Source organism: Hipposideros armiger, unplaced genomic scaffold (assembly GCF_001890085.2).
Source record: "Hipposideros armiger isolate ML-2016 unplaced genomic scaffold, ASM189008v1 scaffold_1311, whole genome shotgun sequence".
In the NCBI taxonomy this organism is placed as follows: domain Eukaryota; kingdom Metazoa; phylum Chordata; class Mammalia; order Chiroptera; family Hipposideridae; genus Hipposideros; species Hipposideros armiger.
The window spans coordinates 39,454-66,894 of NW_017732661.1; the positions used below are offsets into that span (position 1 = coordinate 39,454).

General features: G+C 46.7%; 1 protein-coding gene and 1 pseudogene across 1 annotated transcript in view; both read left to right on the forward strand.

The window, feature by feature from the left end:
- Nucleotides 1-27,441, forward strand: part of ACSS1 (acyl-CoA synthetase short chain family member 1) — a gene marked incomplete at its 5' end in the record, with an annotated part of 60,986 nt that overhangs the window by 29,312 nt on the left and 4,233 nt on the right. Inside the window, 10 exons of the mRNA XM_019633428.1 lie at nt 3,168-3,367; nt 11,924-12,099; nt 12,491-12,643; nt 15,978-16,125; nt 17,622-17,759; nt 22,741-22,833; nt 24,064-24,176; nt 24,593-24,719; nt 25,475-25,602; nt 25,698-25,761. Of these exons, the coding sequence (XP_019488973.1) occupies nt 3,168-3,367; nt 11,924-12,099; nt 12,491-12,643; nt 15,978-16,125; nt 17,622-17,759; nt 22,741-22,833; nt 24,064-24,176; nt 24,593-24,719; nt 25,475-25,602; nt 25,698-25,761 (1,340 nt within the window). The remainder of the gene's footprint in view (nt 1-3,167; nt 3,368-11,923; nt 12,100-12,490; nt 12,644-15,977; nt 16,126-17,621; nt 17,760-22,740; nt 22,834-24,063; nt 24,177-24,592; nt 24,720-25,474; nt 25,603-25,697; nt 25,762-27,441) is intronic.
- LOC109377171 (transcription initiation factor IIA subunit 2 pseudogene) lies at nt 19,860-22,721 on the forward strand (annotated as a pseudogene).

Sequence of the window (27,441 nt, forward strand, 5' to 3'; positions counted from 1 at the left end):
CACAACTAGACTGAAGAGCAAAAGGACAGCAACTTGTCTGTTCCCCTTCCCCGATTTCCCAAAGCTATTCCCCTTCCCCAATAAAATAATAAAAAAAATTAATGTGCTCTTAATTTACATGGTTAAATAGAGTTGAGATCCAGGGTCTGGATACCTATATTCTGCTCTGTGCAGACACCATAGGAACATGGGGGCCCACATGGTAACCTGGAGGTGTCTAGAGTGGGGTCATGGAAGGCTGGACGAGAGAACCTGGGAGACGAAAAGCTTCATGGGGTGGTGGAGGGTCTTCAGGAATTTGAAGGGCTGTCATTGAATGACAAATTAGATTTCTTCAGGGTAGCATTAAAGGGCTGAGCTAGGACCAAGGGGTGGAATTTGAATAGGTACAAATCTTGGTCCAATTTTAGGAAGACTGTTTCTCTACCAAAGTGATACAGTAGAGACAGTCCTGTGATGTGGTGACTCCTAGCAATGTGATGTTTAAGCAGAGGCTCAGCTGCTGTGGACAGGAATGTGGCAGCGAGATTTCTGAACCCCAGGCTGTACCCTCTTGCCCTTCAAGGATTCCTTCAACCTTGAGGCTTATGGCCTTGGCAGAGTGGCTAGAAATGGGAGTGAGCTTGGATATTTACCTGGATCCCATTCTTTATCAGAAATTTCTCCTTTGGATGCAGCAGCAGGGGTGTGGGACCCCCAGCTCCAGCTCCGGGGCACATGCTGAGTCCCCTTGACCCTCTAGGGGACACATGGCTTGCCTTCGAGTAGTCTCCAGACCCTTCCCCAGGGTTATGGATCGACTGCCAGGCAACTTCTGCCCCTGTAGAGAAAATTCACTTATTCCTTTCCCATTTGTTGCCTTCCTTCTCCTCGCCACAGCCAACCTTTCCAGAAAGCTCTCCCTGCTGCCCTCAGCCGTGTACCACTAAGCTGAGATGATGAATGCCCTTCACACTCTCAGGCAGGTGCCTTCACTTCCCCAGAGCTGTGCTTTGGGAAGAAACATTCCCTTTCATGTCCTTTGTCTAATGCCCCACTCACCCCCATAGTACCTAGAATGGAATTTTTAACATCTTAGGAATTCACTAAAGTGAGTTAGCTGATTTAATCATTTTTAGAAAATGATTTCAAACAAAGATATCTGATGGGAAAGCGAATAACTACTGAATGTTTGGCAGGGTCCTGGGTGGGTGACACTTCTCATGAACACTTGTGACAGTTACACAAGGTGGATGGTACCTGCTGTTTCTCAGATGATTGTGTGGTAGCTGAGAAAGGTAAGCCCCCATGCCAATGCAACTGATATAGAAAGCTAATGCAGGCCTTTCTGTTGGGACGGTTCACATTTGTCCCTTGACTTCAAACTGCTGCCTTTGGTCTGCAGAATGACTGGATTTTATCATGATTGATGTGTGATACACAGTCAAGCTTCTCTCTCTCCCAGCACTGTCTGGAGCCTAAGTCCTTTGAGCTATGAAGATGGCACCTGTGCTGGAGTTGAGTTACTCTTCTGTGTCATTGACTATAGCTGCCCCTTCAGCACTGTCACAGGCCATCCCAACCTCTTCTTCTGAAGTATGGTTTCGGCCCTTGGAATCTCAGAAGTTTGGTGTTGGGGGATGTTGGGAAGGGGCTCGCTCTTTCATCATAAACTTAGGTAAGTGGTGGGTGGGGTGCCATTGAACGGTGCCTTTGCCCTCCTGAAAGCTTTTAGGAGAAAGATGAAATCCTGCAGAAGAGGCACACTGGAGCTAGTCAGCAGGAGTCACCGGTGGCAGTGGGATGAAGTGCAGGCTGGGTATGGTCTCCAGGTGATCTGGTTCTTATCTAGTCTCCTTGAATGATGGCTTTGGGAAGAAACATAAGCCCCCTTGAGGTCCCTGCCTGAGATGGGGACCTTTCATTTCCATTCCACTGCAGTTTCCTGAGCAGCCTCTTGTTTAGCTCCACCTTTCTCTAGAGCCCTTTCCTTGATGACCCTGTGAAGAGAGGGGAGCTATGCAAACATACTTTTAGGGGCCTTGCAGAGCTCCAGGGTCTAACCTCTTGCCTACCGCTGGCAGCAGAAGCTGCTGCTTCCCTACTAGGGGCCTCTTGGAACACTGCAGAGGGCATGGGTGCAGCCCTGCTGGTGGCCTGTCCCAACCAGAGAGAGGAGGGCCTTGGTTTCTCCTTATTCTGTCTTTCTGTGTTAGTTTTAAAAAAATTAAATAGTAAAACCTTACCATGTAATCATACCACAGCAAAAATGGAAAATGGTTAATTGCAAAGTCCAGATTCCGCTAGACCAGGCGTTAGAGCAAGGTTGAAAGGAGCCTCCAGCTTACTTCCGCTCTTCGGGCTGCATTTCTCCATTGCCGGCTCCACGCCAGACCAGTGGGCAGCTCCCAGAATTGACTGCTAGACTCTGATTGGGCCAGTTTGGGTCTCGTGGCAACCCCTAAGCTAACCAGCTTGTTCAGAGAGATACGGGGTTCTGATTGGCAGGCCAAGCCTCATGATAAGCCCAGGAGTGGAGGCCAGGTCACATGCACAAGGGGAGAGGTGTGGGACAGTGGTCCCTGGTGCAGCCCATCTCCATCCCACCATGCACATTCAGCGCCTAATATGCAGAAAAACGGGGTGCTCTCATTAACCCCCAACCGTGACTTGATGCTGCGCAGAGGGTGACTGTCCGGTGGCTCACCTTCCCTGCCGACTCACTTTGGGTTCCCAGAGTTGGAGTCTGCTGCATGAGCCTGAACCCTGCCTGGTAACAGCCTTGCTTGGTTCCATTGGCCTGTGTTGATTTAAAAAACTGGGGCCCTGTCCCTACTGACTATTACTTATGAAATCTTTATTTCAGAAATGAACGTTTTTAGGAGTCTCAGGGCTATGAGAATCTAGGCTTTGCCGCTTGGGGTCTTTGAGTAGCGCTGCTCTAAATGAAGGCAAGGATAGTCATTTTACCTCAGCAGCATGACAATGAATCTTTGTTGATATCAAGACCGGTTAAAAACATTGTTTTCTGGAAAAGAACTTACCATGCAATAAGTATTTGGTTGTCTGCTATCCTCCAGGCACTGACTGGGTGTACAGTACTTGCAGTTTGCAGAATTATTTCTCCAGATTTTTCTGTGTTTTGGGCCTCCTCTATCTCTGATGGCCTTCTCTTCTCTGTGCCACAGGGAACTGTTGGAGACCACATGCCGCCTGGCCAACACGTTGAAGAGGCATGGTGTTCGACGAGGGGACCGTGTGGCCATCTACATGCCTGTGTCCCCATTGGCTGTGGCTGCAATGCTGGCCTGTGCCAGAATTGGAGCTGTCCACACGGTTATCTTTGCTGGCTTCAGTGCGGAGTCCTTGGCTGGGAGGATCAATGATGGTGAGCATGTGGGCAGGGAGAGAGAGGGAGGAACCTAGGGTCCCCTGGTCCTTGTTTCTTGGGGCTTGGCCATCAGGACTTAGAGTGGAGACAGACATTAATAAAACCACACAGACAAATGACAGATACTACCAGGGACAGGCACATCACTGAATGAGCGTTTGTTCGATGAGCTGAGATCCGAGTGTGTGGATTTGCCCAAGTGAAGAAGGGAGGGAAGATTTCAGGTGGAAGGAATAGCATAGGTACTGGCTGAGTTGTTGGAACACAGTATGTGTGAGGGCCTGAAGGAGGCTGGCATAGCTCCAGAGGAGGAGGGAAGAAATGTGTAGGGTGAAATGAGACTGGAGATGTACAGAGAAGGTCCCACAGGTCAATAGCTGGAAGCCTTTCATCGTGAAGAATGATGGGGACCATCTCCGGAGGCCTGGAGTCAGGTATGAGAGCTTGTGATGTATCTTTAAGGCTTTCTGTCGACAGGTGGGTCAGAATTTCCTGGACAGTGTGCAGAACAATATCATCTCCTTCCCTTTTTTAGTGTCAGAGGGCCCAGCGTTTGGATGGTGCCCCATGTCTGTGCAGCCTGAACCCTGCTCTAATGAGATTCTAGACAGTCCTTGAACTGGCTCCCCAAGGAGGGTGTCAAGTTCTGGGGGCCATCAGGAATTCTTTGTGTCTCAGCAAAGACTTGTCTGTGGGTGGTGAACAGAGCTAAAGGTTGGAGTTTTCAAATCTCTGCTGACCATTTTCTTTAGAAAAGGCTGGTATGCCTTTCCACTACCTTTCACTGTTTCTCCCTCCACTTCCAAGTGTTGATGCTGCCACCCCTTTCTCTTTCTCTCTCTAAACTCTGTAGCGCTTACTATGTGCGAGTCACTGTTATAAGCACTTTGCAAAGATTATCTCCTTTAATTTAACTTAGTCCTCATAAATATCATATGAAATACTATTCTTACTATATCTCCCTTTTTTATTACCATTATAACCATTTTAAAGAGTACAATTCCATGGTATTAAGTACATTCACAGTGTTGTGCAACCGTCATCACTGTCTATTCCAGAACCTTTTCATCACCCCAAATGGACTCCTCATACCCATTAAGCAGGCATTCCTCTTTTCCCCCTCCACTCAGCCTCTGGCAACCGTTAATCTGTTTTCTGTCTCTATAATTTGCCTATTCTGGATATTTAATATAAATGAACTCATACAATATTTGTCCTTTTGTGTTTGGCTTCTTTCACTAAGCATAATGTTTTCAAGGTTTATCCATGTTGTAGCGTGTATCAGTACTTCATTTTTTATAGCTGAAAAATATTCACTGTATGCATGTACCACATTTTGTTTATCTGCATTCGTTGGTGGACATTTGAGTTGTTTCTTCTTTTTGGCTACAGTGAGTAGAGCTGCAATGAACATTTGTGTACAAGAACATCTGCTTTCAAATTTTTTTGTGGGGGGGTGGTGGTTGGGTGGGTATATACCTAGGTGTGGAATTGCTGGCTTAAACGGTAATTCTATATTTAACATATTGAGGAATGCAAAACTGTTTTCCGCACATCTGATCAGCAATATTTGAGGGTTCCAATTTCTCCAAATTCTCAACACTTGTTATTTTCCTTTAAATTATAGCCTTTCTAATGGGTATGAAGTGGTATCTCATTGTAGTTTTGATTTGAATTTTTCTTATGAATAATATCATTGTGCATCTTTTCATGTGCTTGTTGTCCATTTTTATGTCTTTGGAGAAATGTCTTCTTAAGTCCTTTGCCCATTTTTTAATTGGTTGTTTGTCTTTTTGTTGTTGAGTTGTAAGAGTTCTGTATATATTCTGGACACTAGAATACACACACACAGACACACACACACAGACACACACACACACACACACACACACACACACACTGGGGGTGTCAAAAAATGTATACACGTCTCTTAATGTTATCTATGCTCAAGCAGTAGTTCGTTGTAATCAGAAGTGTCTGGACGCTGATGGTAACCACTTTGATTACCTCTTGTAATTACAGAAGTCAAATATGACTTGTATTTATTTTTTGTTATTGGTATATATTCAGTATTACAATTAATACAGTTTTTTTCTGGCCTTTTGAGCTTCCTTTGCTTGGCCTGCTCCAAACTCTTTGGAGTGTACTTTCTTTTCTAATAATGGCCCTTGAGCCATTCTCTACTGTTCCGGCCCTCTTCTCTTTCTTTGAAAAGTATTTTCTCTTCTAATCTTTTTTTCCTGCAACGTTACCTCTCTGGCCCATGTCTCCATTCTTCGGTTCCATAAGACCAGGATCCTGGTACACACATACAATCACACATCAAAAAATCCTGTTTCACCATGTTCCCCAGCCCCAATTCCCTAATACTGTTCCCTTCCCCAATTCCCCAATAAAATCTTAAAAAAAAAAATACAGTTTTTTCTTTCTTAAAATGTATATATATTTTTCTGGCCATATGTATATATGTAATTTGAAAGTTTTTTTTCCATTCTGTGTGTTGTCTTTTCACCCTTTTTGTAGTGTCCCTTGATGCACAAAAGTCTTGAATTATGATGAAGTCCAGTTCATCTATTTTTTTCTTTTGTTTGTGGTTTTGGAGTATTTTTAAAGGATCCATTGCCAAATTCAGTGTTGTAAAGATTTGCTTCTGTGTTTTCTTCTAAGAAATTTATAGTTTTAGCTTTTACATTTAGATCTTTGACCCATTTTTGAGTTATTTTTTTGTTTATAACATAAAGTAATGGTCCAACTTCATTCTTTAGCCTGTGGATATCCAGTGGCACCAGCACCGTTTGTTAAACAGACTGTTTTTTCCTCCATTGAATGGTCTTGGAACCCTTCTCAAAAGTAATTTGACCATATTTGTGAGAACTTATTTTTGAGTTCTCTATTTTATTGTATTGACCTATATGTCTGTCCTTATGCTAGTACCAAACTGTTTTGATACTGTAACTTTGTAGTAAGTCTTGAAATTGGGAAGTGTGAGTCTTCCAACTTTGTTTTCTTTTTTTAAGATTGCTTTGGCTGTTATTGGTCTCTAGCATTTTCATATGCATTTTTTAAAAAGATTTTATTGGGGAATTGGAGGAGGGGAACAGCGCTGGGGAATCGGGAGAAGGGGAACAGACAAGTTGCTGTCCTTTTGTTCTTCAGTCTAGTTGTGGAGGATGTTGCTTCACTGGCCCAAGTTGGCACCATCATTGTGCTCTTCCCAGGCGAGGCAGATCAGTTGCCGGCTTCTGGACGGCGGCTCACTGCAGCTGCTGGCCGCTCACGCTGGCTGCTGGCAACACGCGGTAGCTTATGGCAGCTCACTGCAGCAGGGGCTGCAACCTACGCCGTCGCTGGCGACTCATGGCAGCCCAGCTCCAGGTTGAGCTGTTGTTCAGCATCTTAGCTGCAGAGGGCAGTGTCACTGGCCCTCATATGTGGGATCCGAACCGGGGCCCTCTGGCATCCCAAGCCAGTTCTTAACCAACATGCCACTTGGCCAGCCCTCATATGCATTTTAAGATCAACTTTTTCATTTCTGCAAAAAAGGCTATTAGTATTTTGTCAAGGATTGCACTGAATCTGTAAAACAGTTTGGAGAGTATTGCCATATTGATGATATTAAATCTTCCAATTCATGAACATGGGATGCCTTTCCATTTATTTATGTCCTCTTTAATTTCTTTCAGCAATGTTTTGTAGTTTTAGTGTACAAGGCTTGCATCTGCTTGGTTAAATTTATTCCTAAGTATTTTATTCTTTTGAAGCTTTTGTAAATAGAATTGTTTTATTAGTTTCCTTTGTGAATTGTTCATTGCTAGTATATAGAAATATAACTGATTGATCTTGCATTCTGCAAATCTGCAGAATTTATTAGCTTTAGTAAATTTTTGTGGATTCCTTAGGGTTTTCTACATATAAGACCATGTCATCTGAGAACAGAGAAAGTCTTATTTTTCCTTTATGATTTGGATACTTCTTTCTTTCTTTTTTCTTTTTCCTAATTCTCTGGTTAGAACTTCTATAACAGTGTTGAATGGCAGTAGTGAAAGTGGGTGTCTTTGTTTTGTTTTTGATCTTTGGGAGGAAAGCTTTCAGTTTTTCGCCATTGAGTATGATGTTACTTGTTGGTTTTTTCACAGATGCCCTTTGAGGAACTTCCCTTCCTAGTTTATTAAGTGTTTTTATACTTAGGGTATAAAAAAGGGTGTTGGATTTTGTTAAGTGCTCTTTCTGCATCAATTGAGATGTGGTTTTTGTCCTTCCTTCTATTAATGTGGTGTATTACATTGATTGATTTTCATATGTTGAGCCATTTTTGTGTTCTGGGAATAAATCCTGCTTTGTTAGCATTTTGTGTTGAGGATTTTTATATCAGAGTTAATAGGAGATATTAGTCTGTAGTTTTCTTGTGATGTGTTTGTCTGGCTTTGGTATCAGTGTAATGCTGGCCACATAGAATGAGCTAGGCAGTGTTTCCTCTGCAAATTTGGAAATTTGAGAAGCATTACTATTAATTAGCTTTTAAATGTTTGGTAGAATTCAGTGATGCTATCTGGTTCTGGAATTTTCTTTATAGAAAGGTTACTATTCACTTTTTAAAGACAAGGAAAATGAGGTACAGAGAGGTTAAGTAACTTGCTCAAGGTCACATTGTTAGTGACTGAGCCAGGGTTTGAATGCAGGCATTCTGCCACCCGAGTTCATGCTTTTATCATTACTCTAGGCTGCTCTTTTCCTCTATTGCTGATGTGCCCATAGTTAAAAAGTGTTTCTTTTAAGATTCTTGGAAACAAACAACAGCAGTTGACTGTGGGGATTTAGCATATTGGGATTTAATAGCTGTATGCTGGGGCAGCGCTCAGAAGAAAGAACCTCAGGAACCCTGAACAACCAGGCCATGGGAGAGCAGGGGCTGAGGCTCTGAGGGCCTCAGTAGGGGATACGGATACTACTGTAACTTTTCTCTAGAACTCTGCCATACAAAGGCTCTTCTCCAACATCCTTCAGTCTCTGTCCAGCTATTCAGATGTCACTTTCCTGGAGTCAGGACTCTGTTGCAAGAGGCGTCTGTGTTCTTTTGGGTCAATGAGAGAAGGCTTTGTATTGCTGTGTAATTATTACTGAGTAGTTTATTGGTATGTCATAAACTACTCTAAAACTTAGTGCTTAAAACATTAGCTTAAAGCAATAAATATTATTATTGTATTTCATGATTCTGTGGGGCGGGAATCAGATGGGCACAGTGGGAATGTCTTTCCTTGTTCCATCATGGCTGGGATATAAGCTGGGTTGGCTTGAATGATGGGGGGCTGGCGGGCATTGCTTTCTCTTCATGTGGCCTTTCCAATGACTAACTTGTGCTGTCTCACAGTGTCACAACATCGGTAGCCAGACTTGTTACATGGCGGTGCATGGCTCCAGGAGGAAGGAAGTAGAAATTGCCAGTTGTCCTAAAGGCCAGGACCACAATACACATAGCATCATTTTAGCTATACTCCAGTGGTCAACTCAGTCAGCGGCAATTTCAGATTCAAGGGGATGGGACCTAGATGCCACTTCTCCACGTGAAGTAGTGTGAGGCCAGGTCACAGAATTTACAGCTATCTTTAATCTGTCCCTGGGAGGGTGGAAGTATGATTATGGCCACCATGGTCTCACCTTAAGCTGGGTGGCCACCTCAGATAGTCTGTACTGTTCTACAGCCCTAGTACCCTGGCCTGGCCTGCAGGCTCTGACCACTGCTATTCCCTTTATTTTTTTCTCTTGCTTTAGGCCATGTGAGGAGTGGAGAGAGAGGGAGGGAGTGGTTGGGAGGGTGGAGGTCAGGAGAATGGCTCTGAGAGATGCTGCCAGGACAGAATAATGGCTGGCACAGATTGCCACTCCCTAATCTCTCAGAACCTGTAAGTATGCTACCTCACATGGCAAAAGGGCTTTGCAGATGTGATATACCTTAAAATGGGGAGGTTATCCAAGTGGGCCCAATATAATCACATAAGCCCTTAAAACCAGAGAACTTCCTCTGGCTGGAGGCAGAAGACATGTGGCGGAAGGGCAGGTCAGAGAGATTCAAAGGGTGAGAAGGACTTGACCTGCCTTTTCTCAGGGGTCTTGAGCCAGGGAATGTAGGTGGCGCTAGAAGCTGAGAATGACCACTGGCTGATAGCAAGGACAGGGGACCTCAGTCCCACAGTCACATGGAACTGAGTTTTGCCAATACCCTGAATGAGTCTGGAAGCAGATTCTCCCCATGAGCCTCCAGATAAGAGCCCAGCGCCCTGACACCTTGATTTTGGCTTTGAGACTCTTAGGACAGAACCCTGCTGAGCTCACCTGGATTACAGAGCTGTAAGCTAAAACATGGGCATTTTGAGCCACTAAGTTTATGGCAATTGGCTATGGAAACCATAGAAAACTAATACAGATGCTGATCTTATTAAAAAACCAGGGAGATAAATCGAGTCCTCCCATACAAAGCATCAGGCTGATCCTGCCTATGCCCTGATGCTATGCCCTCCTCCTGTACCTGTCACCCAGTTACAGAGAACCACAGGGTGATATGTACTCCCCATGTACCTCCTAGGAACCAGGCCTATGTACACAGGTTCCTGTCCTTGAGAACCACATGAGTGGAGGCTTTGGACAAACGAGCGCAAGGAGTGAGGTGTATGCCGTGGGAGGCTGGAGAGGAGCTAAAACCTACGTAATGCAATTCCAGCATGTTAGATAGGCCAGGCTGATGTTTTCTCCTGGGTAGTCCTTGAGAAGGTTCCCTTTGCATTTGCTGGAACCTCTCCCATCCTTCCCTGTAGGGAGCTCACCTGGACCAGTACCAGCTTTGGGGGACATAGGCCTGGAGAGTCTCTGACAGGCTCTACCCAAAAGAATTTGTTTCTCCAGGGTGACTGATTGTCAAGGCTTCAGGAGCAAAAAGTGTGTATGGCCAAGGATACCTGGTATGTAGAGCAAGATGTCACTACCCTTGGCACCCCAGGCAGTCTAGAGTGTCTCTTCAACCCATGTATGACCCTGCTGAGTCATCCAGCTAGAAAGGCCTGTCTAGAGAATTCTCAGGTAGACCTCAAGGCCATGTCATCTCTAGGTCTCTTGGAAGGGAGAAAGAACGTGGGTACACGCTGGAAATCGCTTTTCAGTCTGAAAAGCTGAGGGAGATTGGTAGCTTAGGGCTCCCTCAGAAGCAGGCTTGGAGATGAGTTAAAGTTCGTTTTGGAAGTGGTCCTTGGAAGTGCTGTAGGGCAGTGGGGGTGAGTCTGGGAAGAAGAATGAAACCAAAACAGCTTCCACAGTGGGTGTCCAGAGCTTAGTGCCACAGGGGAACCCTGTAAGATGATGGAACCACATGCATCAGGATGACCCCTGACCCAGAGGTGAGGGAGTTGGGGTCTTTATATACCAGCTTTTGAGAGTGATTGGTTGAGGGCTGGGGATAATTCCCCAGCACTTCTGCCGGTGACTCCTAAAGAAGCCCTTGGAGCTGAGTGATTAAAAGGTTTGAGTGATGTGCCTGGGCCCCCACCAGTGAGTACTAAACTTCCTTAGGGTTGTGGACTGAACAATAACATTGACTAAATAGTCCATCACCAAAAGGATTTATTCGGGAAACGGAAAGAAGAAAGGGGGGTGGGTGGGGTGGGTTGCAGCAGCACGAGAACATGCGGACCCAGCTATTCACATGCACATTCTGTCTAAGATAGAGGATACATAAGGCAGGGAGACATGAAGTTATAACCATAGAGTTTTATAAACAGGAAGTTAGGATCATAGAGGTTAAGGAGCCCAACTCCGCCCAGCTCCTCTCATAGACCTCCCAGCCTGATCAGTTTCCTTAAAGTCCCAGTTCATGTTTATCAGGAAACCATATAAAAACCCACTGTAGCCTGGATCCTTCCAGGTCATCCAACCTGGGGCACACTGTGGTCCTGAGGCCTAATTGTGCCCATAACTGATTCCTTGCTCTGGGCTTCCCCCTAGGTTAACTATGGAAGCTCGGTACTGCCACAGGCCTGGCTGTTGGCTGGGTCATTGAAGAGCAGGTGTGGAGCCTAGAGGGCCTTCCCCTGAAAGTGAGAGTGTGGGCCTGCAGCTCCTGGCGTCCACCCAGGATGTGGTGTCTGTTCTCTGGTAGTTTGGCCCTGGATAGTGCAGGGGTTGCACTGGACACACTGGGGCTTGGTCTCTGGCTGCACAGCTTTCTTGGTTTCTGCTTCATGGTGGCTACGCCTGGGGGTGATGTGATGGCCTGGGAAAGCCCCTGGGGCAGGTGGGAAGGAATGGTGGAAGATTGGAAGAGTTCAGCTTCAAAGTAACTTTTCTCCAGTTACTTCCTGCTCCTCCTCAGAGCTGGAAAAAGACTTGGTGCTTCTGCACTCACAAAGATTGCAAAGCAGGCACACCCCTCACTTTTTTGTTGACTCTTTTACTCAAGATTGACTTTCTCTGTCACCGCCCTAGGCCTGGAACATGTGGCTGCCAGTATGGGCTGTGAGGGTTAAAGTGGGGAGGAAACTGATCAGAAATGTCTGTTGTCTCTGTTAGCCAAGTGCAAGGTGGTTATCACCTTCAACCAGGGACTCCGGGGAGGGCGCGTGGTGGAGCTGAAGAAGATAGTGGACGAAGCCGTGAAACACTGCCCCACCATCCAGCGTGTCCTGGTGGCTCACAGGACGGACAACAAGGTCCACATGGGGGATCTGGATGTGCCCCTCGAGCAGGTGGGTTTACCTCACTTTGCAGTTTGAGGAAGAGAGGTTATTATTTGGTTAACTGGATCTGAGTCTTGTCGGATTGTGGTTCTGAATCTGGGTTCCCCTGAGGTATCCAGATTTCCCCTGTGGTATGTGGTGGGCTTACATCCTGGCTGGGAAGAAGGAACTCCAATACCACAAACATAGTGAAACAGCTAATGTAATAGAAATGACTGGATTCATCCTTTTATGTTGTGTTCTCTCTGCATCTGGAATTGAACAAGGGCAGGCCAGAGGTAAGCTCGGAACCAGTCTGCCAAGTCTCACAGCAACCAGAGAGAGGTGTTCTCAAGAAGGCTGAATGGAGGGGAGAAGCTAACTGCCCTGGGTGGGGCTGTTTTTGTCTTCCTTCTTATAGGAAATGGCCAAGGAGGACCCTGTTTGTGCCCCAGAGAGCATGGGCAGCGAAGACATGCTCTTCATGCTGTACACCTCCGGGAGCACCGGGACGCCCAAGGGCCTTGTGCATACCCAGGCGGGCTACCTGTTGTATGCTGCCCTGACGCACAGGGTATGGCTTTGGTGGGGGCTGGCGGGTGCGCAGTGCTCACCTCCCTGGTAGGGCTGGGCCTAGGGCCAGGTGGGGCTGGATTTAGGGCTAGCACTCTTCCTGCTATAAAGCAGAGCCCATGGGTGTGAGGTTGTTTTCCCACAGTGTGCTCATGAGCTAGGCTGCTGTGAGTCGTGGCTCTAGCCCAGTGCAATGGGTGGACAATGGGGCCGTGTTCCTGTCCTTGATGGAAGAGCCCAGGTCCCAAGGTTGAGTCTTACTGCTGGGTTTTAGTCCTTTGCACCTATGCCTGTGTCATCTGTTGGCTTGAAGTCCTAAAGGAATGGGGCCCTCACCAGCTCTGATGCGTTGAATGGCAGAGCCACATTCTGGTGCTCAGGTCCTAGACACTTTGGCCTTCCTGGGCCCCTTCCTCCATCAAAAAATGTTAAAAATTATATTTTACAACTGTGTTGGTATAAGGATGACTATATTACTGTTATATATTAAAACATTTTCTTCTACTTAAAAGACCATTTTTTTCTTCTGATTTTAAAAGAAAGTAAAACATTTTCATGTGCCCCTAAAAGTATTGTGGCCTCTAGGCCCTGTTCACTGGGGCCATATTTTAGAAGTAAAATAAAAAAGATTTACTTTTATAAAGAAACTTAAATTTAGTATGTGGAAATTATATTACAGTAGGCAATCCTTTAGGAATTATAAAGCAAACCATATAACATGTTTCTTTTTGTTCCAATAAATGAGTTTAGAAATCAGTACCCATTTAAATATGGGGGGGGCATTGAATGGCAGTTTATCATGGCATCCCCGGTCACCTTGGGAAGTGGCTGACACTTTCCAGGTGGGATTGGATATTAATATACCATCTGTAGACCAGATTCTCTGTTGCAGAAGGCAAAACTCAGCTCCAGCAGGTGCCAGCAGCAAAGGGAACTGTCTGGCCAGGTGACCGGAAAGCACAGGCCCATCAACGCAGGGCTTGGACACTGTCCTGGGTAGTGGTATCTTCCCTGCCTTGGCCCACTTCTGTGCCCACCAAGTTCTCAATGGGTTTTAATTTTTCAATTTGGCTGCTCCAGGGGCCAGAGAGAGCCTTGACAATCCCAGTCACTGTGGTCAGGGGTGAGGGTGGGCGTGGAATATGCTGATTGGCTAGCCTGCGTCATGTGGGAGGAGAACCTCATGGAATGAGAATGGATGAGGAGTGGGTGATGGGTAGCACATTCACACAGCCTCCTAGTGGAGATGTCTGGTCCTGTTGGTGGCCACTCACACCCAGCACTAAGGATATTGAAAGTGAATCAGAAAGACAGATGTGGTACAGAGCCAGGCTGAGCAGTGTATTATTATACTTAATACAAATCCATATTAAAAGTGCCTTCTGGATGCTGGGTGACCTTGAGCATGCCACAGAACCTTTTCAGACCTCAATATTCTGATCTGAAAAACCTCACCCTTCCTCAGTTCTTGGTAGGATATTGCAAAGATTGATACATCAAGTAAGTAAAAATACTTGGAAAATATAAACACTGGGGCCAAATACCAAGAAAGTCACAGAATGGATCAAGTTGTTTCCATCAATTTATAATAAAATTAACATTTGGGAAGCTGTAAATGTGACAGATTCTTCATTTTTTTGTGTTTTCAAAGGACACTGTCTTACATGAACAAAAGAAGTGGGGATATAGGGATGGGAAACCATCGTTTGAATTTTTTTCAATACATTGAGTGTTTTCTTTGAAGCATTAGGAGTAGAAACTTTCAGCCTTCTGTAGAAAAAGTGTGTTTCTGTGTGTGCACATATGTCTGTGCATGTGTGTGCATGTGTGTCTCTGCACGTATGCATGTATGCACATACAGAGGATATTAGGGCTATTGGTTCCTTCAGGGAAAAGGACAGTTGACTGAAAGGATGATGGGAATGTGAACTGATTTTGGAGGTATGCAGTGGGGTCAGGGCACTGGCTGGCTTCCTGCTGGGCCCTTTGGAGAATGGCCGGCCCACATACCTACCCCCCCTCCAAAAGCTGCAGGGGGAGAAATCTCTAGCCCTTTGAAAGCCTTGACAATTTGGGTCCAAGTTGTATTAAAAATCCTTTCAGGTCCCAAATGATGTGGGGTTTTGGAATGTGGGCATTCTGATTCACCAGGGCAGTAAAAGTGCTGTCTTCCTTGAAAGAATCCTCCCCAACCTCAGACACTGCTCCATGGGGCTCTAGCCATGTCTAGGCCACCACTGTGCTGTCTGGAAACTCCTGGAGAATCTCAGTGCTTGTCCTTGGCAGCAGAAGACTGGAGCCATTTGCCACTCCTCCCAATTAAAAAAATTTTTTTTTCATTGCACAATAGAACAAAGATATAGAAAACCATCCAAGTTAAATATGTGACTTAACAAATTATTATAAGGCAAACGCACTTCATTCAGGAAATGGACCGCCTCCAGCCTCACAGAAGCCCCTTCATAGCCCATCTGCCTTCAGCCCCCTCCCCACATCCTGACTTCTAAATATCACTGCCTTGTGTTTTCCTTTCTCTAGTTGTCAACTAGATGTGCATCCCTAGGTCCTATAGCTTACTCTTGCCACTAACATTTTTTCAATATGTCTTTTAAGCCTTTTTAAACCTATAGGTTTTTCTCCATCCCTCCCATTTCTTTATACTTTGCCTGTCATAGCCTCTGGCTGTTTATCCCTCTGTCCTCCATGTTTCTTGCAAAGGACAGTTGGATCCAGAAATAGGATCAGGCTCAGTTTGGACTCTTTGGCAAGAATGCAAGAGACACCTGTGTCTCACCTCTCAAGCTCTTAGAAGCTGATGATGCTTGAGGTGTTTCTTGGTCTTTTTGACTTTCATGTTTTGCAGTTTTTAAAGGGGTTTTAAAATTGTGGCATAACTTAATGCAGAAAGATGCTCTTATACATACAACTAGATGAAGTTTTACCTGCGAGCACATGTGGCGCCACCACCCAAATCAGGACACAGGGTGTCTTCAGCCCCTGGAAGGCCCTAACATGCCTGTCACAGGCAGTCCCCAGCAAGACCATCTTTAATGTGTCCTCCGCATACAGATCAGCTTTGTCAAGCTGGGGCTCATACAGGGTACACTCTGGGGTTTAGCTTCTTTCATTGTCCTCTGCAAGAATCAATGTTTTGTTACATGTACTAGTAACTCCCATCTCTTCATGGCTGTGACTGCTTGAAGCCACCACATTACACTCAGTCTTCTGCTCTTGGCAGCCTTTGGAGCAGCTATGTCTTACAGTTGTAGAACACTCTTAGTGACATGTGGGAACATGGGGTGACAGGCTCCTGACAGCCTCTCCTGTTTGTGCAGCTTGTGTTTGACTACCGGCCAGGAGACGTCTTCGGCTGTGTGGCTGACATCGGCTGGATTACAGGACACAGCTACGTGGTGTACGGACCCCTCTGCAATGGAGCGACCAGCGTCCTTTTTGAGAGCACCCCAGTTTACCCTGATCCTGGTGAGGACTGGGAACCCAAATAGGGACCCCGAGAGAGAGCTTGAGGAAGGAGGAGAGGTTTACAGGAGTGTGGCGTGGAGGTCTTCCCTCTGGCCTGGCTGTGGTTTATGGTCCCGTGGCACAGCTGCCGAGCCTTGAGCCCTGACGGTTGGGCGGGGGCTGGGAACCTTGTCCACAGTAAGATCAGATGAGCAATAGAAGGGGGTCCTATTTGGCACTGGAAGCTTCCTCAAGACCATCCACTCCAGCATTCTCTGACTTAAACTGCCTGCCTCGGGCCTTCCCCTTATCACTGTGTCTCTTATCTCTATGGCCACCTGACCAGATCCAGCTCATCTTAAAGCCCAGGCCAACTGCCAGCCTACTCAAGTCCTCCAAACAGAGGGGGCTTTCTACAGCCTGCTAAGTGTCCCTTCAGGGCTGTCCCTTCAGAGTGCATCAAGCATGGCCTAGAGCCACCTCCATGAATTGATTTCACCTGGAGGACTTGGCCATGTCTGCTCACCTTGGCATCTTCCTCCCATTCAGCACAGTGACCCCAAGTATTTGTTTTAATGTAATTGTAAGGTGGTAGCCCTGCTAGAAGGCACTTGCCCAAGCATCCCACAGTGCTGACAGTTATGTGAGTAGAATGTCTTTGTCACCTCCCCTTCTTCCTCTCCAGCCACCCAGTGGGGCTAGATGCGCTGTGGGAAGTGTAGGGGGAATAGCTAGGGATTAAGAGCGATGTCTTAGGTGTGGTCACAGACACATCACTTCAGCCACTTGAAGCTCAGCTTCTTGTGTGTAGAGCAATGGTGGTGAGTTTTGGGACTTTATGGGGTGAGCATGTGCTGCTGGGCAGTTTCCCTGGTCCCTGGAGCTCACGCAGTGGTGGCCTGGCCACACCGTTCTAGACTGTTTAGAGACTTTAGAGACTGTTTAAATGTGACTGAGGGGCCGTCCGAGTGGCTCAGTTGGGTAAGAGCTCGCTCAAGAGTTTGAGCTCTGAGCAACAGCAGTTCGAGTCCAGGCCCAAGCTGAGCAGCCGCTGAGCTGCCAACAGGTGGCAGGATGGCTCAGCTTAAAAAAAATAAATAATAAAAAAATAAATGCGACTGAACACAAGTTCTATGTTAATGCTATAAGGGGTTATTTTTAAATTCACAGTAACATCCTTTTAACTACTTCCTCACTATATCATGTGGGGTACACCATGTGGGTGGGTACAGCTGTCCAGAGCCAGGCGAAAGCCGTTTACAAATGGGCCAGCCTATAGATTGGGGTGTGCCAGGGGATGACCGCCACAGTGAGCCCTTTCCCAGAGGACTCCCTTTCCATCTTTCCCAGAGTCCTCCCTTTTCATCCCAGTGATAGATGTTGAATCCTGTTTTTGTGAACAATGCAGGTGTTTACACATATCCAGTACCCAGTACTGTTCACTGATCTCTAAATTAGTTTAAAATAGATCATGTCTGGGGGGCTCTAAGACTGACTGAATTGTGGCCTTTTCGTAGGTCGGTATTGGGAGACGGTGCAGAGGTTAAAGATCAATCAATTCTATGGTGCCCCAACGGCTGTCCGGCTGTTGCTGAAATACGGTGACGCCTGGGTGAAGAAGTATGACCGCTCCTCCCTGCGGACCCTAGGGTCAGGTGAGTGCTACTCTGGCTGGAGAGGATGTGCGTGTTGTCTGTTAAAGCCAACGCAGGCTTTTTAATGGTTTTAATCGTGAAAGCTACATGGCCGTGTATGTGGTGAATTCAAAAATGCCAGGCCACTCAGTAGGAAATAGAGGTCTCCGCCTATCAGCCCCTCCCTGGGACCCACAGCCATTACCAGGGCATAGCATTCCAGACACTTCCTGTGCCTCGGTTCTTTGCTTCATTCTTATTATGAATCCTCACCAACTTAGTAAGGTAAGGCCTGAGCCCTTCCTTCGGTGGCTGAACGGGATTGCCCTGTAGAAATCAACTGCAGTTCGCTCAGCATTCCCCTGATGCTGGACAACAGTTATTCCCAAGCGCTGTAATAAAAGCCATTCTGTGATGTGTGCTGTTCTCACTATTAAATAGATATTTTCAGGAAGGTAGTTGCAAGATTGAAGGTTATTTTCATTTGTAGTTTTGATAGATGTTGCCAAGTCACATAAAAGCGTTTGGGAAAGGTGACATGGGGTTTGTTAAGATGGTACCGGGAGGCCCTTCCTGTTCTCTGCTTTTCCCTGATGTGTTTCATTTCTACCCCTACACGTGTTCTCAGGGGTGGTCAGGAGGAAAAACAAGGCGGGAGGCCCTCCCTACTCCTTGATGAATACACAGATCTGCTTGGTGGTTTTTCATGGAGGAAACCTGTGGGGCAGGTACCCTTGGGGATGTCTTTCTGCCAGTTGTGTCCATGGAAAAAGGAGCTTCATGATGGTGTGCATGCATCATTTGTCTGTGACGAGGGCATGCAGCACTGGTACAGGACTTCGGGCCCGCCCTGATTTGCTCTGCCCCTCTTGCCTACAGTGCCCTGCTGCCCTTGCCCACCTTTCAGGATCCCGACCCTCCCTCAGGTCCCCTCTCTATGTTGCTTCTCCTGGGGATTTCCTTGGCTGCTATGGACCTTGGGCTGTTGGCTCTCAGATGAGCTGACTCCAGTCCGGATATCTGTCCTCGTGCTGACCGTCTCACCAGGCAGTGAGCTCCCAGAAGTCACAGCCGTCTGCGTCTTCTACACGGCTGCGTCCATGCAGGGAAACACAGCAGGTCAGGTGAGGGCTGACTGCTTGTTGTGAAGCTGAGCCCCGGCCCAGACGCTGCCCTGATGCTCCACCCGAGACTCTGGCTTCTCTGGAGCAGAAGCCACTAGGCAGCTCTGCCTAGAAGACATGTTTTCATGCACCCAGCTCCCCGTCCCCCTGCTTGGGTCCTACCTGGTGGTTGGTGTCAGTTTGTGTCTGGATGACCAAGCACTTTGAGTTTTCCAGGTGGGAGCAACAGAAAGCGCATTGGGCTCCATTCTAGGTGATGGGGAGTCTGAAATGCCTCTTTTGGCATGTTGGTACTGTGGAGGTGAGGCCTGTGCGCTCCTGACTGGGACCATGTGTAGATGGAGAAGACCCATGACATATCTCTATACTGTGGGCCAGGCAGCATGTGGGGACCAATAGCTAGTGGAAGGGTGGCTAGTGCCACAAACAGCTCAGTTTCTCCAGGTGTCATCTGCAAAGCCACCTGAGTGGGCTTAGGGAGTTAATTGGGGACAGGGCTGGAGGGAGGTTATTTGCTAGATGCACTTATGAGATTCAGTTGCTGAGGAAAACTCACAAGGGCTCAAATGACAAGGTGCATGCTCTGAGCACTTCAGTTGCTCTAGGGTGGGGTGCTGATCTCCATAAAAAGCTGCCTCAGCCAGGGGTCCCCCGAGGCCAGGTGCAGGCTCTCCATAAAGGTTGTGGCCTGACCTTGGTCATGGTGTCTTGGATCAGGTGCCACTGACACATGCAAGGATCCCTCTGTACCAGGGAGCCCACATGAGGCTCAGCTGGGCCCTGGGTACTTTGCTGGTCAGGGTGGGGTGTGTGTGTGGGTGTATATTCCTGCCACATAACCAATGCTAGAGGCCTGTGGAGGTTTCCCTAAGACCAGGTTATCGGTAAGCAGTGCTGGCAGCCTGGCAGTAAGCACCCTGCAACTCCTTGCACGCAGTGCCGAGCAGCACCAGAGACCAGTAAGCTTCGTGCCCAGCTGGGTGCTCGTCTCTTGCTGTGGTCATAGCTCAGGACCATTCTAAACAGATCAATTAGCCCTCATAACACTCCAGGCTTTGGATGTATTGACTTTATTTAATCTTACCAGTCAGCAGAATCTAGTTCACTCAAGACTTCAACCCCAAGATACATTTCTTAAAATTTTTTTTAAACTTTCAATTTTACAAGCAACACATGGGTATATTCTTATTGTAAAAGAAAAAACTTGGTACTTTGCAATGAAAGCAGATGCCTACTGTGAGTGCTGCTCCAGGGGACCCTGTTGCTAATGCACCTTCTGGCGCCTTCTTCAAAGTTGTAGGAGTATTCCTGTGCAAAGACACAGCTAGGCTCTGAGATGATTTCTTTAACATGAATGTCATCACACTGCACTATTATCCTGTGATGTTTATTTTAACTCAGTAATAGGCAGAGTTTTCCATGTGGCTCTGCCCCCTTGTTTGAAAATTTGCTCACACTCTCCTGTGGGCATTGCGGTGCTCCTTGTAGTCATGTCCCTGTGGTTGGCTATTGGGGCTATTGGCAGTTTCCCAGTATCAACCAATGCTGCAGAGGCATCTTCCTGTCTCCTTGTGGGCATGTGTGAGTGCAGGGGCAGTACACACAACACCCAGTCACCCGTATGACCAACACAGGAGACGCCCAGCCAGAACAGGCTTTGGTTATTTGCAGCATTATGGGTGGTTCTGTGCAAGAGGCAACCAGCATGAGAGTATTTCAGTCTTTAGCAACAGTATGTCTAAACCTGTGAGTTCTAGCTGAATGCTAGTCGGATGCGGGTGTTTCATTAGAGTAGTGTTTTAGCTCTTCCGGCTGTTATAACAAAACACCACAGACTGTGGGGCTTATACACAACAGGAATTTAACTCGCACTGTTGTGGAGGTTGGGAAGCCTAAAATAAAGGCATGAGCATGGTCGAGTTCTGGTGAGGCCTCTTCCTGTGGATCCAAGAAGACAGTGCCTTCTTGCTGTGTCCTCACATGGTGGAAGGGCGAGGGAGCGCTGTGGGATCTCGTTTATAAGAACCCTGATCCCTGTCCTGGGGGCTCCACCCTCATGATCTCAGCACCTCCCAAAGGCTCCACTTCCTAATACCATTATCTTTGGGGGTTAGGATTTCAACATGAATTTGGAGGACACGCACATTCAGACCACAGCAGGTAGACACTGAGAATCGGCAATAGAGCCATATGGCATAAGCACGTTTCCCCTTTCTACTGAGATATAAAATACAGTGAAATGCATGAATGTCAGGTGTTCAGCTTGAGAACTATTTACATATATACATATATATATAACCACACCCAGAGCAAGCCATAGAAATTTCCAGTCCCCAGAAGGCTTCCTTATGCCCTATCCTAGTCAGGATCCTCCAACCATGACCACTACTTGGCCACTCTCAGTGTGGACTGATTTGCTTGTTTTTGAACTTCATATACATGGGCTTGTGTGGCATGTGTTACTCTTGTGCCTGCTGCACTTGCTTGGGGCCATGACTCCGAGGTTTTCCCTGTTGGGCATAGTGGTGGCTGACTCATTTTCATGCTGTATGGTACTCCATTGCATGAATACGGCACACTTTCTCCATCCCACTCTTGATGGATAGTGTTTAGTTTTTGGCCACTGTGAACATCTTGTACATGTCCATTTTCGGTGGATATGCACTCGTTTCTGTGGGGTGTGTGTCAGGAGTGATATTTTTGAGTAATAGAATAAACTTATATGTAGTTTTAGTATAATCTGCCCCAAACAGTTGTCTAAAGTAGCTGTATTGGGGTTTTTCTGCGGTGGCCACAGAGGTGGTGTGGGAAGTAGATACCTCCTGCTGGACTCCTGGCTGTGCTGCTTCTGTCTGCTCCACAGCAAGAAGCGCTTTCTCCACAGGAGATCAATAAAAGACTGCGTAAGAAAAATAATTTCTTTCTCCTAAGCCATGGCATATCAGTTATACGAAAATACCACTTGGGGAAACAGTCTTCAGGAAAGCCTTGATGAGCTCATACAGTCACAACAGATCACTCCCCAAATTGCCCTTCAAGTTCTGCTTCAGTTTGATAAGGCTATAAATTCAGCATTGGCTTACAGAGTCAGGAGCAGAGTCAATTTCAGGGACTCTATAAATACGTACAGATTCTGCGATAATATGTGGACTTTTGTATAGAATGATGTTGAATTCAGAAAGGTGACAGAATTATTAAAGTGAATAAAGTGAAAACTGTAGCCTGTGATAGTAAAAATACTGGCTCCAATACTACAGAATGAATAGAAAAATGGCTTTTTTAATGCTGTCTACTGTTACTATTCATTGCTTTTTAAAGAGAAGCATAGAAGAGACTTTATTTATTCTAGGACTGCAAAAATGACTCCACTGTGCTAAACTATCAGATAATCCAATAGAAAGAAGCTTATAACTCTGTAGCCTCTTACATTACCTTTATTATACAACATGAAGAAACAGAAGTTTTTCTTAATGACAAATCAAATGCCGCTGCCTTCCTAATAACATTCTATAATAAAACTCATTTTAAAACTAAAAAAAAAAATTCTATTCGGTGTATGAACTTTTAAATATTAAGAGAAATATCCAAATTGCTCCCCCAAATTGCCATACCAAATTACATGGTGCATGTGTTGTTTCCCCCACATTCTTGTCAAATTTTTTTTTTTTATTCTTTTTGACCCTCCAATGGTGACAATATCTCATTGTAATTCGTATTTCTTTGATGGGCATAACATGACAGATCTCAGTACTTTTTCAAACCTCCTTTTATGTCTTTTAGGAAAACTATAGAACTGTTTTCCCCTTAACAATCTATTCCTTTTGGTTTCAGGATTATGAAATCTATTAATATCTTTTTTCTTTTGTATATGGTTTCAGTGGGAGAACCAATCAACCAAGAGGCCTGGGAGTGGCTCCACAAGGTGGTAGGGGATAGCAGATGTACACTGGTAGACACCTGGTGGCAGACAGGTGAGAGCGTCCCTGAGGAGGAGGGGTCAGGGCATGCCTGGGAAACTGGGTACAGAGTTCACCCAGTGGGCCCCTTGTGCAATAGTGGTGCTCTCACATTAGTGCACTGAGAACATACAACTAAGCCCCAAAAGTGGGGGATCAGGCATGAGGCTGTGCAAATGCAATCCAACACCACTAATGCCTCAGCCCTCATCATATGTGGCTGTTGAAAACCTAGCGTATGGAGCGAGGAAGCTCAGAGGTGGAGCCTGGCTACTTACTATTTTGTAGCTGTAAGACTTGGGATGTGTAATGACTTCTCTGAGCCTCAGTTTCCTCATTTGTAAAATGGGGCACTGTCTCCAGGCCCCGGGTAAGGAGGGAATGAGGAGTTAACCATTAACGCATGTTGCCCAAGGCCTGACATATGTAGCAAGTACTCAGCTAAATGTTCACTTTCCTCACCGGGGCCACTTTCTGAATGTATGTACATGTGTTGAAGACGATGAGCCCTGCTGTTGAAGGAACTATGAGTCTAAATCTAAGTGTTAGTGGAAAAACAATTTTCTGTGGCATTTTGTTTAGATTTGCCCCACCTTTTCTTGGTTATCTGACTTAATAGGATGTTTGGGGCAGGAGACCACCACTGATGTGGCTGAGGTCTCATCTTTTCAGAAGCCAGAAAGTGGGATGTTCCAAATAGCTCAGTTCTCATCCATTCAGCAGGGCACAGGACTGAGATTACAACTGAGTCTCATAAGGTATTTCCATGCAGGCTGATAGAGGGAAGTGCCAGAGAAATAATGTAAAAACAGAATTCGTGGGCATCTATTTTCATTGTTTGGTCTGTGTGGAATGGGCCTTAGCCCAGAAGCAATTCTTCGCCTCCATCTTTCTGTGCAAGCAGGTGGGCTTCGCCTTTCCTGCTAAAGCGAGGGCTGGACAAGCAGGGCCTTGGAGGAGGAGAGGCAGCACCCACCAGGTGTTGTGTAGCCACGGCACCTAGGACTGAGCCCTCTACTTGGGCCCCATTCCATTCTGCAGTGGAAGAGACCAGAGCCCAAGTTTAGTTTTGCCTCAGACAAAGTCCTTGTGACACGGGGCCATTTCTTTGCCCCAAATGGGCAGTCCCACCCACCTCCCACTCTGAGAGTGCACCAGTCAGCGTGTCTGTCCCAGACCCTTGATGACATAAACATGTCACTAGCCCCTAAGCCCTGTGGCGTTTTTTCCCCATCCTCCCCACAGAAACGGGTGGCATCTGTATTGCACCACGGCCCTCAGAAGAAGGGGCAGAAATTCTTCCTGGCATGGCAATGAGGCCCTTCTTTGGCATTGTTCCAGCTCTCATGGACGAGAAGGTGTGTAAGGGCCTCACAGAAGCATCCCCTTTTTCCTTGTGCACCCCACTTATCTCCCCAGCATTTCTTTCCACCTTCCTGGCCTCCTCTGCCCACTCACCCATGTCACACATGCCCAGGATCTGGTAGGTGGCGAAAGGGCCTGTGTCTTCATGCAGCATTCACTGCAAAGGAGTCTCCTCTGAGACACAGTGGATAAAATCACCACATGGGGCTAGCCCAGGTTCTCCTCAGAAACTCTTGAGGCCAGTTCCTTGCAGAGGAGAAAGCTCTGGACAGTCCCTTTGGGGCACATTTGTCATTTATCTGCCTCTAACCAAGAATTAGGAGAACAATGTTGATTGTCAGGTTTTTTTTTTTTACTTCGCAACCAGAATCTGCCTGATCTCTCACACTTGTGTCTCCTGGGTCTGCAGGGGAATGTCATGGAGGGCGGCGATGTCTCCGGGGCTCTGTGCCTCTCCCAGGCCTGGCCGGGCATGGCCAGGACCATCTATGGAGACCACCAGAGATTTGTGGATGCCTACTTCAAGGCTTATCCAGGTGAGCTGCTAATGTGGGTCAGGTCCTGCCTTTATACACACTGCTGGAACTGTATTCTCAGAAAACGTTTCTAAGGTAACGGTGACTGTGAGCATAATGCAGGTTAAGGACAGGCATTTTTGAGGCGTGAGTTTGAGTCCTGCCCCCTCCTCCTTTACCTCCCTGACTATGTCTAAAATGGGAAAAGACCCACCTCAGGGACATGGAGTTAAGTGCGAGAGCATGCGGAGCCCTGAGCACATGGCCCATGGTGCACAGTCCTTAGGCAATTAGGAAAGAACAGTGAAAAAACCACCTTGGAAAACTAGCATGATGGCTGCAAGTTTTCTTCTGTTTTACTTTTTTCATGCTTCCCAGTTTGCTTTTGTGTCATTGAATTGGAATTTACATATAACAGTGTGCCTGTTGGGATTCAGTCTCAAGCTTGTAAATGAGACTAATTTTGGGGGAAACCTGAGTATGCTCATTGTTATGTCTTCTGCTCCCCAGACATTTGCAATCTTGACTGCATTCTGCTATCTCAGAATCACCTGCCTTTCACTAGCAGACAGCCAAATAGCACATCTAGGGAGTGTCTCTGAGGGGTTGCAAGGAGGGCCAGCAGGGAGGAAGCCAGCAGAGTGCAGGGCTTCAGAGCTTTCTTCTGCAGAGCGAGGTTAAGCCACGGGTCCCGTTGTGTCCCTTATGGAAGGATGGGAGCCCCGCTGGGTCTTGGTTCAGAGGTACTGGCGCTGAATTCCCGCACTGTGGTGCAGGCTACTACTTCTCTGGAGATGGGGCTCACCGAACGGAGGGCGGCTATTACCAGATCACTGGGCGGATGGACGATGTCATCAACATCAGCGGCCACCGGCTAGGGACTGCGGAGATCGAGGATGCGATGGTGAGTGCAGGTCATGTTGGCCTCAAATTGGGAGCTGTATATAATTTGCTGTGTCAGGTGTTCTACTTCTCACCTTTCTGTTCTGTTCTGTGCAGTCTAGTCACCCTGCAGTGCCGGAGACTGCCGTCATTGGCTACCCCCATGACATCAAAGGAGAAGGTGAGCACCAGGGAAGGAGCTCCTCTGATCTCTGGCTTTGGCACCTCTGTAAAAAGAACAGAATCCAGAATATGGGTGGCAGGGTGTTTATGGGTGAAGCTATTGGTTTTCTTCTCCTTCAAGTGGAGATTTTGGATAAAGAGGCTGAACAGCATGCCTGTGAGACTAGAGGGTCAGATTTCTGAGATGCCCTAGCTCCGCTCTCCTTTAACGACACTCATCCACAAGCAGCTCTGAGCTATTTGGCCCCAGCTGAGCTTGGGGAGTTCGTGCCTGTGTCCATGGTTTCTCTGGAGGCCCCATTACAGAGGACCTATGTTGAAATGCCCTGCCGTGCTCACAGCATCCAGTGCCAGCTCTGCACCCATGCTGGCAGATCAGAGTGTGCCCTGGAGCAGGCTCTTTTGCTGCTCTAGGACTATTTTTGGAAGAATTTGGCTTGTGGTTCCCACTGTACAGTGACACGTGGGGGAACACAGAACAGGTGATCAGTTGTCTTCTTTACGAGGACACACTTCGTTCCCAAGTCTGCCCGTTTCTAAGCAGGTGGATCTAGGAAGGGGCAGAGTCCACCTGCGTGTTGTAATGCATGGTCTGGCATGACCTGAACACTCACTGACCCTGCGCTGCACTGCTGGGCAGACTGACCTCTACTGTCCCACTAGGTGGCCTGGGATTGGGTGCTCTTCCTCCTGTTATCAGGGACATCCTGTGTTGAGTGTGTCTCAAATGTCCCCTGCTTCCCTTCCATGTTTGTGTGCTACTATTTTATTATTTCCTCAACATTTTCTCTGTAAAATTTAAGATTTATTTCAGTGCTCTAAAAAAAAGCATGTTCAGTTACCATGAGAAGGATGTAACCATGAGGCTGCTTTCCGTTTGTTATCAGGAGACTGGGATGTGAGGGAGAGGTGTTAGGGATCAGAAGTGGGCAGACATGGGAACAGGTCCTCATGTGTGACTCTCAGAGGCCTCGGGCTGCTTCACACGCCCATCATCAGCTCTCTACTTCCTGGTACCCTAAGTGACTCTGATACTGCCAGGCCTTGTAATGTCTGCCAGGCTGGTTGTGGAGAATTTGTATATCATGGGTATGATGATATGCATTTTCCTGATTTGTTGCAAATTTGAGCATCTGTCCATTTGTAATACATGAGTAACCCATTAACTGTTCTTAATAAGTTCTAAAGCTATCTGCGAAAGCTGTTGTACATTTATGTGTTCCTAATCCTCTGTCTGCACTTGATCTGACCAATGTGCTGTACCTTTGCTATTGGCCTGTTTCACCAGTCACCAAGCTCAGCCTTGTAAACCTCCTCCTGGCTGTTAGCCAGCTACTCCTCCCACATTGAGGCTTTCCTGACACATCTCTGCTCAGAACTCAACAATCCAGGCTCATTTCAGCACTATCTCATTCTCTAATGATACAAGTGACTAGCAGGGAAGGGCACTGATTAGAGACAAGGGGGAAACACTCAGGACAGCATGTCTAGTGTGATCCCACTAGGTTTTTTTTTTTAATTTAAAAAATTTTTTATTGTGAAATAAACATTTTTTAAAATTAGTTTCAGCTGTACAGCACAGTGCAATAGTGATACCTTTTACCCCTCAAAGTGACAACCCCCCTCCCCCAATCCGCTGCCCCACTTCCCCCCAATATCATACATATCTATTACAATT